The 16,076-nt window shown below is 44.4% G+C and overlaps 1 protein-coding gene across 1 annotated transcript in view; it reads right to left on the reverse strand.

Annotated features, from left to right (window-relative positions):
- CCDC148 (coiled-coil domain containing 148) overlaps positions 1 to 8,948 on the reverse strand; it is a gene marked incomplete at its 3' end in the record, with an annotated part of 48,751 nt that extends 39,803 nt beyond the window's left edge. Inside the window, exons 1-3 of the mRNA XM_010131686.1 lie at positions 8,894 to 8,948; positions 4,636 to 4,757; positions 52 to 155 (exon numbers count right to left, since the gene is read on the reverse strand). Coding sequence (XP_010129988.1) covers positions 52 to 155; positions 4,636 to 4,757; positions 8,894 to 8,948 — 281 coding nt within the window. The remainder of the gene's footprint in view (positions 1 to 51; positions 156 to 4,635; positions 4,758 to 8,893) is intronic.
- Between the last annotated feature and the right edge of the window lie 7,128 nt (positions 8,949 to 16,076).

Raw genomic sequence — 16,076 nt, forward strand, 5'->3', positions numbered from 1 at the left:
CTGCCTTCTGAATTATTTAACAATGGCTAATTCAGATTTCTCAGCTCTTACCTGCTCTCACTCAGTCTCTCATGCTCTTGCCACCACACTTGCCGATGCTGTTTCAGCAGCATTTGTTCTTTGTTCATTTTTGAAACTTGCTCAGTTTTTTTAATCTGCAGGAAAAATTAAAGCTTGTGTTTTGAATCTGTTCAATAGCTTTATCGAGTGCCTTCATACAGAGACTCTGAACTACAGAATGGTGAACCTAAAAGCTTTTCTCAAAACCTGTTTTGAACAACAGGTTCAAACGTAACCAATTTTCATGAAAAAAATTATTCTATTTCAAATCACAATTAAATGAGAAGAGAAAGTGAAAAAAAAATGCAGACCATTTTCTCCTTTCCCTTTTTCTCCTTTTTCTTCCCATCTCTCTCTCCCAGGAGGTGAAAGGGGGAAGATGAGCAGGAGAAAGCAAAACACGCTTTCTTACAGGTGGCGAGATGAGAGTGAAAGCATGTCTTTCAAAATCTATCCAATTAAAGCGGCTCTGAAACTGTCCGAGGGCTTCACAAAAACGTCGCTTCCAAGTTTGGATAAAACAGAAACACATGCTTTTGAGATGGCTGGAGGTACTGCGTAAACTAGAGGAAAAGCTGCCGGGGAAAGGCTGGTGAAGTGGTAGCCAGATGTCTCCAGCCAAGAGCAGTGAAGGGAGAAGGATCAGAAGCCTGTGGCTGCCAGAAGCCCCTGAGACAATCAGTTTTCTCTCGTGACCGCCTTCTGGCCTCTTGGTGGATGCTGGGACAAAGCAGCACTTCAGTTCAGAATTGGCTCCTTTCCTGTTCCTTCCCTTTTTGCTGCCTTGCCACCGCCTTCCTCTGTAACGCCTGACCTCATCCCTGCCCCAGAGAGCTTCTTCCAGCTGCGAAACCTGTTCTGATCCCAGAGGCTCCCATAATTTACACCAAACAAAGCTTTCTCTAAAACAGAAAATCGTACTTCAAAACAGAATACCTATATTTTTGAAACTGGAAACACTCCTCTCAAAGGAGCCTGGCTTTCATGCACCTGGTTGAATATACCTGGTTTCCAGACACTCACACAAGGAAGCGCCACAAGCGGAGTGTGGTTAATCCATTGTGCTTGTGCATCAAACCCACTCTAGCGGCTGTTTGGGTAAGAAGTTGCAATAGCTGCTGTGGAGAGATCCCAGGACTGACGGAAAAATGAGGGGGTTTCAGGAAGCTGCATGTGTGACCGTGCTGTGAGAGAGCGCGAGAGCCCCTGGCTTACACTTTCAATCGGCAGGTTACCATGCCTTTGAATCAAAGACAACAACTCGTTTTTATTGCTTACATATTTTCATGAAAAAAAGCAATTTAGGACTTCCTCTTGATTGCTGTTAGGTGCTTAAAACCAGACTTGAGGAAAAAGAATGCTGGGTTCGGTTTGAAAATACACACATCTTCAACTCTACAACTGAAACGAATCAGAAGTTGAAGCAGATCCATAAAGCCGACACTTGATAGCAACAGCAACGACATTTATGTGTAATTGCTACAATTCTAGCTTTTTTCTGTATGTGCTGTATTTTTCATCCTTAAATGGTCAACAGATGATTTACTGTTTGCTTCCATGGTTCTGCCTCAATGGAGGAGTAACCCAGCACTTCAACGTTTGGATAGCCTGAATGAGAAACAAAAAGTGGTAGGTGGGAACACACTGTGTCCTCCGTGGAGCTTTCAGCATATATATGTATTTTACTACCTGCTCAGGTGGAAAACACTTGAAAAGGTGAAATATGAAAAGACAGATGATGAAAAATTAGTTTAAAGCTTGAATGAATTCAGTAGAATTTTGTACTGCCAAACCATAAAGAAATATGTCAAAAGCTCTGGCAGATACTACACTTACAGGCTTTAAGGGAAGCAATACTGCTACCAAGAAAGTCATGTTCTTCCTCACATTCACCATCACCCTTTCCCACCTGAAATGCAAGGAGAGGAGCTGCACGAGCAGCCCCTTTCATGCTGCAAGCCCTTCCAGACAGCAGTGTGAACTAGTCAATCAGACTTGCTACTACGATTAAAGAAACATCTACTACGATTAAAGAAACAGCATTGGAACAACAAAAAAGTACATGGTTATGTTGCTCACTAATATATTTCATTTAATAACTTCTGTTCAAAGAACTTCTAAATATCTTTTAGATGTTAATAAAGGAAATATAATTCTAGAATTTTTATCCTAACCCCATCTTTCTTCGGCAGAGTTCCCTCTGAACTCTGCAATCCCATCTGAATGAAGGCTCTGAACTTTATTTTATACATGCCAAAGTCATCACCTGACCAGGTCCCTCAGCCACCTGCACAAGACAACGTTAGTCTCTGCCCTTTGCATCGTCTTCAGCATTGCCTTTCATCCCCAAGGCCATCCACAGAACAGCACTGTTCAGAGGAACGGCCGGGGGCTGGAGGGGCAGCAACCTGCCGCATTAGCAGAGGTGAAGCACACAAAACCTGCTGGGTTTGCCGTTTTCTGGAAATGCCTTCAAAGACCAGGACTGCCAGAGGGCTCCGCTTCAGACTGGTACATTTCTCCCTATTCTATTCTGTTTCTCAGCCTACAGGAACTATTTCAGCTGAATCGGTATCAGTGCCAATTTCTTCAGAAATCACTTCTGCGGATTTGATTTTTATTTCTTTTTAAACATGTAACACTCATCAGTGTTCCACTCTCACATGGAGTTACCTCTCCAGTGTTTCTGGATCAACGTTTTACACTATTTCCACACAACTCAAAAGGAAAGCACACGGAGCAAGCAGCAGATGCTCCAGAGAGGTTGGAGACTTCTTGGACATCTGCAATTCCGACCGTTTGATATCCCTCCATCAAAGAAAGCACTATTTGTTAAAGGGGAGTTCTTAAAAATACAAATCCAAAGGATGTTTCTGGACACCCACAGCTAAAACAAAGCCTGTTTATTCCTAATCCCCTTCACCCTCCCACCTGCCCCACGTAGCTGCAATATACAAGTACTTATGCACAAGCCCACGTAAAAGAGCATCCATCCGCGACTCGGCTGTGCCACTGAAAACAAGGGGTGAACATTTAAATTTCTGTCATGGCTTAATGCCACAGCATGATGACAAGCTCTATGGAAAAGACCTAAACTCATAAACAGGATTCAAATAATTTCTTTTCTCAAGACAAACATGTTGACATTAAATTATGTCATTTTCTACCATTGTAAAATCCTGACAAACTCCGTAGTCTACAGCTGGATGAAAGCTAAGACGAGTCACAGCCTTCTGACCCTTTTGGGTTTGCTGTTTAGGGAGCTCGTTCACAAAAACATTGCATGTTTCCCCTATTGGTTTGTAGATAATGTTGGAAGCAATCAGAACTGCCCTGTCAGAACGGTACAAAACTTTCAAAAATAAAATAAAAGATTCATCAGCTCCCCAGTGTTGTACGTAACGGAGACTGACAAGTCAGTCGATACATATTCATAGAGGACATGTTGCGAAGGAAGACACGAAGACAGTCAAGCACATCATCTTTAAAAAGCTACCTCAATTTAACCGGACTGGTTCCGCCTGGCATGGTCTGGCTGTTAGCAAAGCCACTCTGATCTCCCCATCCTGCAGGAACACCACACAACCTTGTCTGAGCACTAACTGCACGGTGTTACACAGCCGCCGGTCAGTCTTACTGGAAGCTCCAATGCAACCATCAGCAGCCAGCTCAAGGCCACGGGTGCTGAAGTCATCCCAGTTCCAGAAGTGTGCCACAAAGGCACCTGAACAGCTCCACGCTGAGCGCTTAGTCACCCTGTCACGTGAAAGCTGAACCGTTCCCCAAGCAGAGGTACCTCTGGGGGCAGAGGAGCCGCCTGTGTGCAGCACCGGACCTCACTCATAAGCCAGGCTAACCCCAAAGCTGCTGGCTACACAACGGCCAAGTGAAACAGACGAACGCGGCACCTGACAGTTGAGGTGGCATAAAGCAAAATCCAGTTCCTGCTCTTCTTTCCAGCCTAACAGCCCTGACTTTTGCTGCTGCTTCAGCTCTGGTAGCGACCCTGCCTTGTCCACGTGTTATAACTCCTCATTCTGAACAAAAGCAGAGCATTAAGCAGGCCACCTTCTCATTCCCCGCCTGGGCCATGCTGCGGCTGTCTACACCCTTCCAATGGTCTAGTTTACACCCACACTTCACGGCTATAAAACCCTTTTAATTTTCTTTTCGAGATCTGCCCCAGCTTGATTTTTACAAATCCTCACTTCATACCTGTTTGCTTTGCTTCTTTCTGCATCACCTCCCGTTCCCATTTCTTCCTGCAAATTCTTCATTACCCCCAGTATTTTGAGTAATTTATGCAATGAGTCTTGATTAATTTCCTCACAGCACTTGAATACAAACTTTTCCTGTCTTTTTGGTAAGCAGAATCCACACGTTTTGCATCTCTGATTCAAAGAAATCCCCCAGTAACACGTCCAAATCACAGCAGCACTAACCATGATCAACTCTCACCTTTTGCAGAACGCTGCTACAGCGATTTGTTAGCCCTATCCATTCCCAGAGTCCTCGGGGCAGTGAAAAGAAATATGATGACTAAATTTTAAATTACAAATAATATAAACCCCATACCTTTAACTGAATTTTTGCAGATGCCATCTTTTCTGCCGCAGCAAGTTCATACAGATGTTTGTAGTCAACAGGTTTATACTTCTGGCGGCAAAGACCATTTCTCATAGCAATCACCGGATTTTCTAGTTATCACATAAAACACATACAGTCAGTTCACACTCTGGAGAAATATTTTGAGTGTGAGTCATAAAATCAGAGCACTATAGATAGAAATTTGAAACAGTTTGGTCGGTGAGTAAGAATCTGAAACAAACAAAAGCTAGTGTAAGTTATATGAGAAACAAACCATTTCTCTGAAAGGAAGTTATCTTAAAAGGGTTTTTTCACATATGGACTTAAAGAATCATTCACTTTCAACAGTGTTTACTGGAATTTCAGTAAGTTCTAATACAGAAATACACGTTTCAATATATGCATTCTTAGTTCAAAGTGGAAAACTACCCCAATATTCACTGTAATCCGTGGATTGAGCAACAGGAGGATCTTTTTCCTGGAAGGTATATAAACTACTGATTATAAATGAACAGACTGAGCTGCAGTTACATCACCCGTTGGATCTCCAGCCATAAGAAGAGCTTACTCGGCTCCTGGGGGCCCCTGGGAAAAACAATGTGCTTCCTTAGGAAGAGAAAGGCACGAGATTGCAGGGAAAGCACCACACTTGGTTTCTGCTGCATACGGTATGGGTTACAACACCCCTTCCCGCAGTCTATTGTCAGCATTTGAGAGACCGTGACAGTAGTCAAAGACTGAAGTCCAAAAAACCCCAGAGGAAGCAGTTTCGATGAAAAAGCATTTGAAGGCAATAAAGATTTATCCAAGCCAGTCTTTCACCACCCAGTGAAGACACCTTCAAAATGATCTCTTTAAGAAGTTTCACTGAGGAATCGCCATATTCCCTGAACAACAGTCACCTCCAGTTTACCACAGAGTGCTCAGATGAGCTGATGCTCATGCTCCTAAAATCTACTACCTTTACTTCCCTTCCCCCTCGCCACCTTCCTAAGAATGGTGACTTCCACCGTCTCAGGCTCACCCCACTGCACAGCGTATTATGTGTACACTGAAACGGGGTGAGCCAAGGACTGAGAGGACCAGCAGCCCTTTCAGAACGAGTCCAGAAAACCCAGGCTGCAAACCCTGTCTGAACCAGATCTGCCTACAGAAAAGGAGAGAAGCATGCTCATGTCACCTCAGTGTGGAGCTGCCTAATATTAACCCACAGACTTTCCTGGCTCCTTGGTGTGCGCCAGACTCCCCTCAAAACAGAACGGCGTCTTTCTTCCCCTCTAATCATCTCTGATGGTTTCCACAGGCGATCCCTTTGCAGTTCCACTCTCTGAACTTGAGAGGATACACCACCTACGGAGAGGAAGGCTTCCTCCTCCTTTCCTCCTGCTTGTCAGTCCTGCTTTCTTCACGCTAATCTTCTCAGCATGTGAATTATTCCACCAACCCAGTGTTATGCTAACCAGATTACAGCTGTGATCTCGTATTACGACTACTTTTTTATTCTCTGTACCTTACACGAAAAACGTTCAGAAGTTTGATCCACTAATTTCTTCCCCTTTATCCTCCCTGTGAGATTAGTATGAATAATCTCCTTTTGAGTTTTTAGACCTTCAGGTAGCTTTGTTCATCTGTGGGCTTTTATTTCTCAGTCAGCAAGATTTTTATGTGAAGATTTTTTTTTTCCTTCTTTCCGAGATTGCTTATGACATCATCCAGCAGAGATTGTGGAACATCATTCCACGTTCAAAGCAGTGAAAGTTCTGTTGCCAAACCCTCTGACAAGCCACTTGTTCAGTTGTTCTTCCTAAGCCTATCACTCCTCCATTACCGCTCCCAAAGGCTCACTGTCGCTGCTAGGAGTCACGTCAGGCAGCGTCCACAGCATCCCCAGCAGCAGGGCATGGCAGGAGCTTCACAGCAATTCCGTAACACTTCTCATTCGGGCTCCCTGTGGGCAGATGGCTGGGAGCACCTGGGAGGTTTGGTGGCAGATGTGTCCCCTTGTATTCATTACGGGAGAACCACTGTTTCTAGTGCCACTACACAGTGTCAACTACTGCTACGGGCCTGGTATGGTGCTTGTGAACCTCACGAGCTTTGAAAAGCAGGACAGCGTGATGTTCCAGCATCAGAGATCCTCAGTTAATTCTGGGATGGCATCCTGTGATGCAGGAAAGTGTCAGAGAAAACGTGGGACACCATCATCTTCCAGAGAAGATATAGATCTAGATCTCTGCCTGCAGCACCTGGTGCAGCTCCTCTGTAAGTGGAGCTCCTGGAGGTGTTCTGCATGCATCCTACACGCAGGTCTATGCGCGCATTGACCAAGTCCCTGTGCTACGGTCGGCTTCCGGCCTTGCCACTCCAACTTCCACAACTCCTGATCTGATGGATCTCTCACACCTGCTGTTCTGAACTGTTGTAGGTTACCCAGGGGTAGGAACCCCGCCCGGGTAGGGCACTCAAAATTACAATATCCTGGCCCGTTTGCTTTGGTCTATGACAGCGTTGTCACCTCCTTAAACTACTCAATGGAACGACTGTTTGCTGTCCCAGTTCGACAGCTCTCATTCCCCACTGGCTTTTGAAACCTTGCAGCTTCATCCCTCAGTGCAGTGCAGGAAGGATAAGAGATGTGATCAAAAACCAAATCCATGTATTTGCTTTTGCACCTTTTCTTTCTCACAATATAATATTAAAGCAGATGGTTGACAAAGAGCATGGAAAAACAGGATGAGAAATGTAGAAGTGGATACGGCTGTACAGGAAGCAGTAAAGCACAGAAAACAACCAGGAAGGGAGAATGGACCATCCCACTGAACAAACAGATGGAGAGCACAAGGAATGCTATGAACTAACAGGGAGAGGCACTATTTTTCTTTGGCTGGGTTGTCTTACTCTGATCTAACCACAGAAAAATGTATTGGAGAACAGTGAATAAGCAGAGAATCCATTTACTTAAAGAGGTTAAACTTGGTAGTACCTAGTTTAAAAAAAAAAAAGTGGTTACTATGTTTTATTTCTAAACAAAAAAAAAGCTTGTGCCAATGTTTGGAAGCCTTAGAGATGTCTCTGAAAGTCCCAAGTTTAAATTAAAAATGCAATCTGGTCTTTTTCTATATATTTTCCTGTATATTTTTTTATATAAACCATATAAATATACATAGCTACAATATAGAACTAATGTAAGAGAAAGTACCTGAGGTACTTCCTCAAGTAACTCATCTTCACCAACTTAATGTCCCTCACAGCTAAGAAAAGAATGAGGAGGAGCAAAAGACAGGTTCAATTTCCAAACCTCTAACCCCAAATAATTTAATTTTGTCTTTGCTTTCAATGTGCCTTTTCCTTTAACCTGTTTATCTGAGCCTTACGAAGCTCCACTGCTAATCCTTATCTGTTTCTTCTTCTACTGAGGACTTTACAAATATATACACAAACATACACACATTAATAAAAATACAAAATATTAAACTTTCAGATTTTAAACCGCCCCTTCACAATTTTCTATAGCAAATATTTGCTAATGCCTGAGATACCTTTATGATGATAAACAAGAACACCGGAACCTTTGCCCCAGCACTGCAAAGCGGTGGTGCACGGATCTCCGGAACTTTACGGAAGCCAGGAAGCTCACAGGGATGAGCAATGGCCTTTGCTCAAGAACCTCGGGTTTAGGTTGCCCTAGCAGTGAAACTGGCCATGAGGCGCGGAGAGAAAGGTGTTCTCCCATTCACTGTCCAAAGCAGCGGGGCTGGAAGCGGTATGTCTGAGAGAAGGTTCTGCGGCAGGGTCCCGCATAAAGTGCTAAGGTCAATCCTGCAAAGGGGACTTACAAGAAAAACAGAGAAAGACTTTTTACAGGGCCTGTAGCAACAGGACAAGGGGCACCAGGTTTAAAGCGATTCAGACTGGATACAAGGAAGACACTTTTTTTACAACAAGGGTGGTGAGACCCTGGCACAGCGTGCCCAGAGAGGCTGTGTGCGCCCCATCCCTGGCAGCGCTCAGGGCCAGGCTGGACGGGGCTGGAGCAGCCTGCTCTAGTGGAAGGTGTCCCTGCCCATGGCAGGAGTTGGAACTAAGTGACCACTGAAAGTCCCCTCCAGCCCAAACCGTTCCACGATTCCACGATCACAACGCCGTAGCAGCTTCCATCTGCAGCTATTAATTGCACAGAGAATTTCCTAAGAAGTTTCACTCTAGACTGTGATAAAAGGACATTTGAACATGACAGCATACGTACCTACATCACTAATCCTATGAGCTGTAACGCATGTTCCCTGGTCTGGTTCGCTCATTTTCCTTTTTCATGTATTTTTTATACCTGCTGAGAAACAAACAGATGTTTCGAGAATACCAACACTGTGGATGCAATCTAAAAACACATTCAAATAATATGTATTGTTTTCTGAGGAGAGAGGGCACGTGTCAGTAAAAATGTAGTTAGAGAGGAACCCCACAAGTTCATCTTTCATTTTAAGAGAGATTTCATGTACCCTATAGCATTTAGCAGCTAAGGAAAAATAAAAAAATATTATTTTCTTGATGACTCTGTAATGCTGTCACATCTCTACCCTTCTACATCCCTTTGCTTTGTGCTTCTCAAATTGTAACAGTCCTGTGGACCCACGTGTAAGGTAAGTTTTTGAGGTGTTCTTTGCTTACTAGGAAGGAAGCCTGAAAAGATCACTCTTTTCTTAGATTTAGAGACCCCGTAAGAGTCTCTGTATTAACACTTGTCAAGCCAGGTCAGCTGTTTCAGCAGCAGTGGCTTAGTTCCTGATGAGCAGCTACGACAGGCAGCATCAGGCATTCACATTGTCTTGGGATAATTTGACATTAGGATGCACTAAGATACACAACACAGTAAAAAAACCTTTGATGACTGAAAAAGCTGGTTTTCACTGGAATGAAGCATGTGTGGGCACCATCACAGGTCTCTCATACACAGAAAAGCGATAAATGAGAACAAGGTGTTTCAGTTCCGCTGAGTCAGCAGCTGAATAATGCCAGAAGGGGAAGGTCATGTTCAACCAGTCTGCCCACAAACCCACTCCCACAGACCCAGCTCTACCATACCAAAGTTTCCTACACACAAGCTTCCATCCACTTTGTCACACCACTGACATTTGTCTGGTCCCACGGCCAGTAGCAACATTGTGGAGAGGAGACCAGCAAAACCGGTTAATTTGTGTGATGTGGAGTCTCTTCTCTGCTGTTGGGTGAGTTGAACCAGCCATCCATACAAGTTCCAAGGATGGCATAATGCGACAAGGAGGAGGGAGGGAACAGCAGCAGAAGTGATAGGATGGGAACTATTCTGACAGAGAGCTACTCATTTCGGTCAAATGAAAACACGAGAACGCAACCAAAGACACTCCGCATTGTTGCTTCCTGTGAGCTGTGCTCCTTCACGACATCATTCTGTGCTGAAGAATCATCACAAACAGCTGGAGGGTACAAATCCAACCTAGACAGACAACAGTTCCATGAAAGAACTTGTATGTTAGCGTGAACAAACAGTCGGCGCAGCTGAAAGCACGGCCACAGCAGTACATGTACGTACACACATTACCCTCCCTGTGGCTCAAGGTCAGTTTGATGTTAATTCTGGACACGGAAACTATGCAAGTTGCCAGGCAAAGAAAGTTCAGGGCCAGCAGGTTTTGTGCAGTGGATATTTCATGACCAAACCAAGTAGAAAATAGTGACCACTCACTGATAAAGCGTGATGCTTCTCAATGCTTCTTCGCACATGTTCTCCAGCATTATTTAACAATGCTGGGTACCTGTCCCTTGCACTAAGCTCAGAATATCAGAGTCCAAAAGTCTTCTGTCTTGCACTCAAGAGCGGCCATTCACAACAACAAACGGGCCTTTTCCAACTTGTTCTGAAAGTGCTTGAGAGGATGAGCTGGTCACAAGCTATGCTGAATGCCATCATCTGACCACAAGGACTGAAGTTAAACATACACACCAGTAAGAAAATAGGACGATACACGAGGGATGGCATCTGCCTTTTGAAAGGCTAATGTGTATTTCACAGTCTAATAGTCTCTGTAAATAAAGACACTAAGCCTACGCACTCCTCAAAAGTCAAGGGAAAAAGAAAAGAAGAAAAAGGTGAGCAAACTCATAACGCTGATTCTGGCTTTCCCCGGTTAAAGCAGTTATTCGGTTTCAACTCGTAACGCTCCAAATTCACCCAGACAGAAGCAGCTTCGGCCTATTTGTCCTGGTAATATTTTATCTATACATCATCTCACCCACGTATAACTTTCTAACAGCATATATGCTTCAGCTGGAATAGATTTTTTTAAAAATCAAGTTAATTATCTATGTAAAGCCTTAAGGCAGGGATTTACATAACTCAGCAAAATACAGGATTTACCTTACTTATTTCTTCAAGACATACAAAGACGGTTTAAATGTTGCTTCTTTTCCCCCAAAGACAAAATACGTTTTTCTGCTGCTTCTTAGAAAGCTCAGCTATGCACAAGCTAGTCTTCCTCTGTTTCTGGGGGGAATCTCTGGGAATACACCTGGAACAAGAAATGCTCAATCACCATCACACTAATCTTTAAGCTACAGGCTGATCAATTCAAAAAGGCATTTAAAGAAAATTCTTTTTATTCAGGTTGTTTACAAGTCTGTAAATTAGGTTTAGTTTAGTATCCCCGGTGTGTCCCACTTCCCTTTGATTTCCAGCCTCCAAATTAATGAAATTCTGTAATTAAAAAAAAGGGGCCAGAGGGGGAATCTTAGAGGAAAGAAGAGTGAAACTCTGCAAACTAGCATAATTTCCCCTGGAATGCCATAACATTCCACATTCTGGAAACGCCAGCACAATTACACAACAGTCTTCCATGGAATTTAGTCATTAAGGTTGAATAGGAGAATTTTAAACACCGATAATAAAAGCTCAAAAAGTAGGAAAAAAAATACAGGAAAACTAAAAATACTTGTTCAGTACTGCTTTGCAGTTCGTTCTTCTTAAGGCTTTCAGTGTGAATCACAAAGAAACAAAGCCAGGCTTATTTTTTCTTTGCTGAATTTCACCCTTCCCTTGAAGAGCAAATCAACCACATACCTGAATTTAGAGCCAAGGGAAAGCGTCACGTTACGCTGAAATTCTTTATTTGAAAGCTTTTCCGGTTGACCAGCCCAAAACAGACTTTCACACACCTCTTTCTTAGGAAGATCACGTCATCACAACTCCCAGAGTCATTCAGGGAATGTTCAACTGCGGATTGGTATTTTATAACCCTACCAATAGCCCGGCTAACGAAAGAGTGAACCGCACCAAGTCTCCTCTCACACACCAGATATGACCTGGACTTACACGGGGCCAGGACCCGACACGAGGACCTGAAGGAATATGACCGTTCGCCGGCAATGCCAGCCCAGCCCTGCAGAGCAGCAACACCATTTTCAAACAGCAGCAAGTTCTCTGGTGGGTTTCTGCGTGCTACGGTTAGTGTTGACACAGCAGCGTTAATCGTCCTCAGCAGAGGTACCGGCAAGGCTACCTCATTCTGCGGCTCTGCGAGCAGCCACGCAAGTGTCCGCACCAGACCTGAGGCGGATCCTCTGCACGTGCTTTGTGGAACCATTTGGACTTTGTAGATTTGCAACCACCCAGTGACAGCAGCAGCTTTGGCCGAGTTGCCATAGTTCCTCAAATTACAAGCAGGAACACCTATCTGCCAAGGGAAACACAACCTGGGATAGTCCTCACTATGGAGTGCGGCAAAGTTCCTTGTAGAGGCAGGACAAGAGATCGGCACAGGTGAAAACCCAGCCCTCCCTGCCAGCACTTGCTGTTCCTGCACCCAGATCCCTCCTGCTCACGTTAGCGAGGGGATTCAGGGGTACGTCTGAGGACAGCGGTACACAACAAGCTCTCCTCCGACTCTGCTCGTCCCACAGGGTTAGTCCTGAAAAGGGATTGTAATCCTCCATTCCCAGTTCTACAGCCCGAGCTGGGTCACACCAGTGTCAGAGCCGAGATACTGCCTGCTGGCAGGGGCAAACCGCTGCCCGGCAGCATCCCTGGAGCAGAGGGCTTGCAGCACTGGGCCGAGGACACCGCGGCTGACCTCAGCCTCCCCGGGGCCGAGGGGAAGAACTGCGATTCAGCAACGTCAAAGGGCATAAAATCGACTTTCATTTTTCCTTGTTACATGCACAACCCACGGAAAATAAGACATTTTATCTACGTCCTCCTGCATTTCCACTCTAGCTCATGGAAAGTAATGCAAATATTTCAGGGAGATTTTAGTTCTTCGCAAGAGCCACTGGATTTTGCATCTCAGTGCATCTGGCAGAGCTTTTAACCACCTTCGTCACTTTGCCCTTGAAGAGACCATTGGAATTTTTGCATTTTAGAACCTTAAAAGAGTAATTTCCACTATGTCAACGCTCTCATTAAATTCTGAGATCTGTTAGTATTTCTCCTAGCTGTGGAGCCTATATTAAAGGGGGAAAGGAAATTGGTTCCGGGTGAGGCTTGACATACATACGTCACGACACGTCTACAGAGGTGGAACTATTTGTAGGTTTAAAGATGAAAATTGATAGCAGCGGGTTAAGTCTGGGTGGCTTCCTCAGCCTCTACCCTGCAAGCTCCCACCAGCTTCGACTAAAAGTTTGCACCGAAGGAATACTACAGCTTACAACCCAGACTTTACATTTCAGGATGAAAATCATTAATTTATAAAGGTTTGCAGTGGCTTGAACAGAGCTAATAAGTTACAGCTAATGATTTTTTCCCCATATACCTACATGGTTTTGAAGATAAAATACTTAAAGTAGAAATATCAATTTCACTAGGAGTTCACTGCCTTAAAAATCTTTTCACCTTCATAGTTTACAACAGAATAAGTTTAATTCATACTCTTCTAAAAGAAGATTATTCAGTAAGTAGAACTCATTAGAACAAGAGTAATGTCACTTCTTTGCTCTGGTACTCATAGTTCTTATATACTGTCATTGGAAATAGGTTTGCTTCCATGGGCTTTTTTAGCGATTACTGTCTTAACATCCAGAAAATGCAGCTTGAACCAAACACCCTATCCAAGAACTTGGTCAATCCACGAATACTTGAGACCAGAAAGATTAAGAACAGATTCAAGAAAATTGTCCTCTTAGCATTTAAACTTCTACAATCCTCTTTATAACACAGCCACAGGGAATTTGGGTACCTAGGCCGAAAAGGACCTTCTCTCATCCTTAAAACGTTGTATGCCAGTGGTTAGGGACAAAGAGGCACGAAGGTGGAAAGCTTGGGTTTCCAGTGCCCTTTCTGAAGGGTCTCCTAAGCACTGGAAGCACAAGGATTCCCACATCCTCACTGCTTGCCTTATCCACATATATTAAAGGATAATCTACTCTGAAGGTTTTGGATTGGTGCATACACTTCACACTCAAACATCCTAAACCATTTGAGCATTTGATCCAAAACACTTTAACCAATAACTCAAAAAAATTAAAAACTGAATAAATCCGTCTCCTGGACAATTGTCTGCTGTGACACTGTGGGCTGACGCGGTGCCGGCCGGGCCAGGTGGCTCCACATCGCCGATGGATGCTCATATCCAAGCCAAGAGGCAGCCCAAGCCAAGGCCTTCCTCTTCTCACTCACCTGTGGGCGAGGGCAAGCTTGTCTCCAAACACCTGGGATGGATGAAGTTTAAGCTCAGATTTGCTCTCAAGACCAAGCAGGACAGGCTGAAACAGAGTGGTTCAGGAACCTGAGAGCACTGAGCAGACATGCAGCTACCTCCTGCAACTGTGCAAATGCGAGGACCGGTCAGGAGCTGTCACAGCCAGCAACATCCAAGCAACTTCTCCCAAGTGGAGAAGCGCTTCCCTCTGCACCCGCACTAGGATGAACAGGAGGGCACGTCACCAAAGACACTACCCTCACTGTGTCCAAGCCTGGAGGCCAAGCAGCAGGGCAAGGGCGAAGGAACACTTTATAAAGCTGAAGAACTAAGAACTAGGCAACTCAGCAGATTTGGAGGAAAGCTCTAAAAGACGAGCAAACAAAAGCAGCATTGCGTGCTGTACAGTCGCAGAGGAGGACACAGACTACCTGGGTAAGTATCAGCAACCCGTACCCCAGTTTGACAGGACACGCGGTGTCTCGCACAGACAAACCCGCACGTTTCATCCCAATGGGATTTCCAGGCTGGCTTCTGGTTATTCTCCTGCCGTCTCCATCAGCTCACAGTACCTGTCTCAGCTCTGCGCTACATGGTCAAAGGACAACAGCATGGGATTTAAAAATAAATTAAAAGAAAACCAGGCCAGGGTCAGAAACTTCAGCTGGACATGGAAAGGGACAACCAGGACAACACCTGACAGGTTCATTACTGCACCAAACCTTCGGTATGGTTAAAATCTTATTAGGTTAAATAAAATAAATCAGGCTGAAGAGACATTTCAAAATTAGGAGTAAAGGCTGGACAAAACACCTGCATGTTTAGAAAAGCACCTGCACAAGGAGCTAACAATGTAGTCTCTCACAAGCTTACAATAAATTCTATTCCTCTGCCGCAGCCAGCCAGCCAGCCTTCCTCCCACCCGCGTTTTTTTGGTTTCTGACCACCCTGTCACTACCTCTGTGGATAAACTGGGAAGAGAGCACTACTGGGTGACTCTTGTCTGACCCTGTATGAAGGCAAAAATAACTTATTGATGAAAAATCAAGAGTACTTATGAGCTTTAAGACGACTGGATCCATGCACCACGTCTCCCTGTTTTATTACTCTTTTATTGCTGTTCCTGCCCAGCTGCCGCGTGAGCGTCATTCTCCTGTGCTGCACAGTTCAGGAGCTATCGCCCTAATCCGGGTCCATCTGGCCAGCTGTAAGCAACAAGCTCCTTCCAACGCAAGAAACACTGTCCTCTTTGAAAAACAGCTGTGAGATCAGCAGCAGCACAGCCATCCCTCTGGGCTACTTACTGGTTCACCCCCTGGGCAAACGTTAGTATCTCTTCTTTCCACTGAGGTGTCTCTGAAACCGTCAGCAGTTCCACAGAACTTCAAATTTGCCTTAGCTTCATCTCCTTGGAAAAGAGAGCAGGAGAGTACACCTGGAGGAACGGAACTCGTGCAAAAAACAACTTACTGGCCACTTTCTGTAATTCTAGGGCTACTGTACTCGAGGAAGTGCTTATTCCCTTGCAGCCTGCCCACTTCTCTCTTCTGCAGTGATGTCATACATTCGTATTTCATCTCAGCCTTTAAACTGATGTTGGTTTCTGCTATCACAAATTCAACATTATCACTTCACTAAAACACTAAAAATTAATGTTAAGATGGTTTTGGAAAGGGCAAGATCTGTATAAACCTGTATTTTATCTTCAGTAACCTGAAAACGTACTATCCAAATGATAAAAGCCTGCCAGTTAAACTTATT

Source organism: Buceros rhinoceros, unplaced genomic scaffold (genome assembly GCF_000710305.1).
Source record: "Buceros rhinoceros silvestris isolate BGI_N320 unplaced genomic scaffold, ASM71030v1 scaffold28572, whole genome shotgun sequence".
Lineage (NCBI taxonomy): Eukaryota > Metazoa > Chordata > Aves > Bucerotiformes > Bucerotidae > Buceros > Buceros rhinoceros.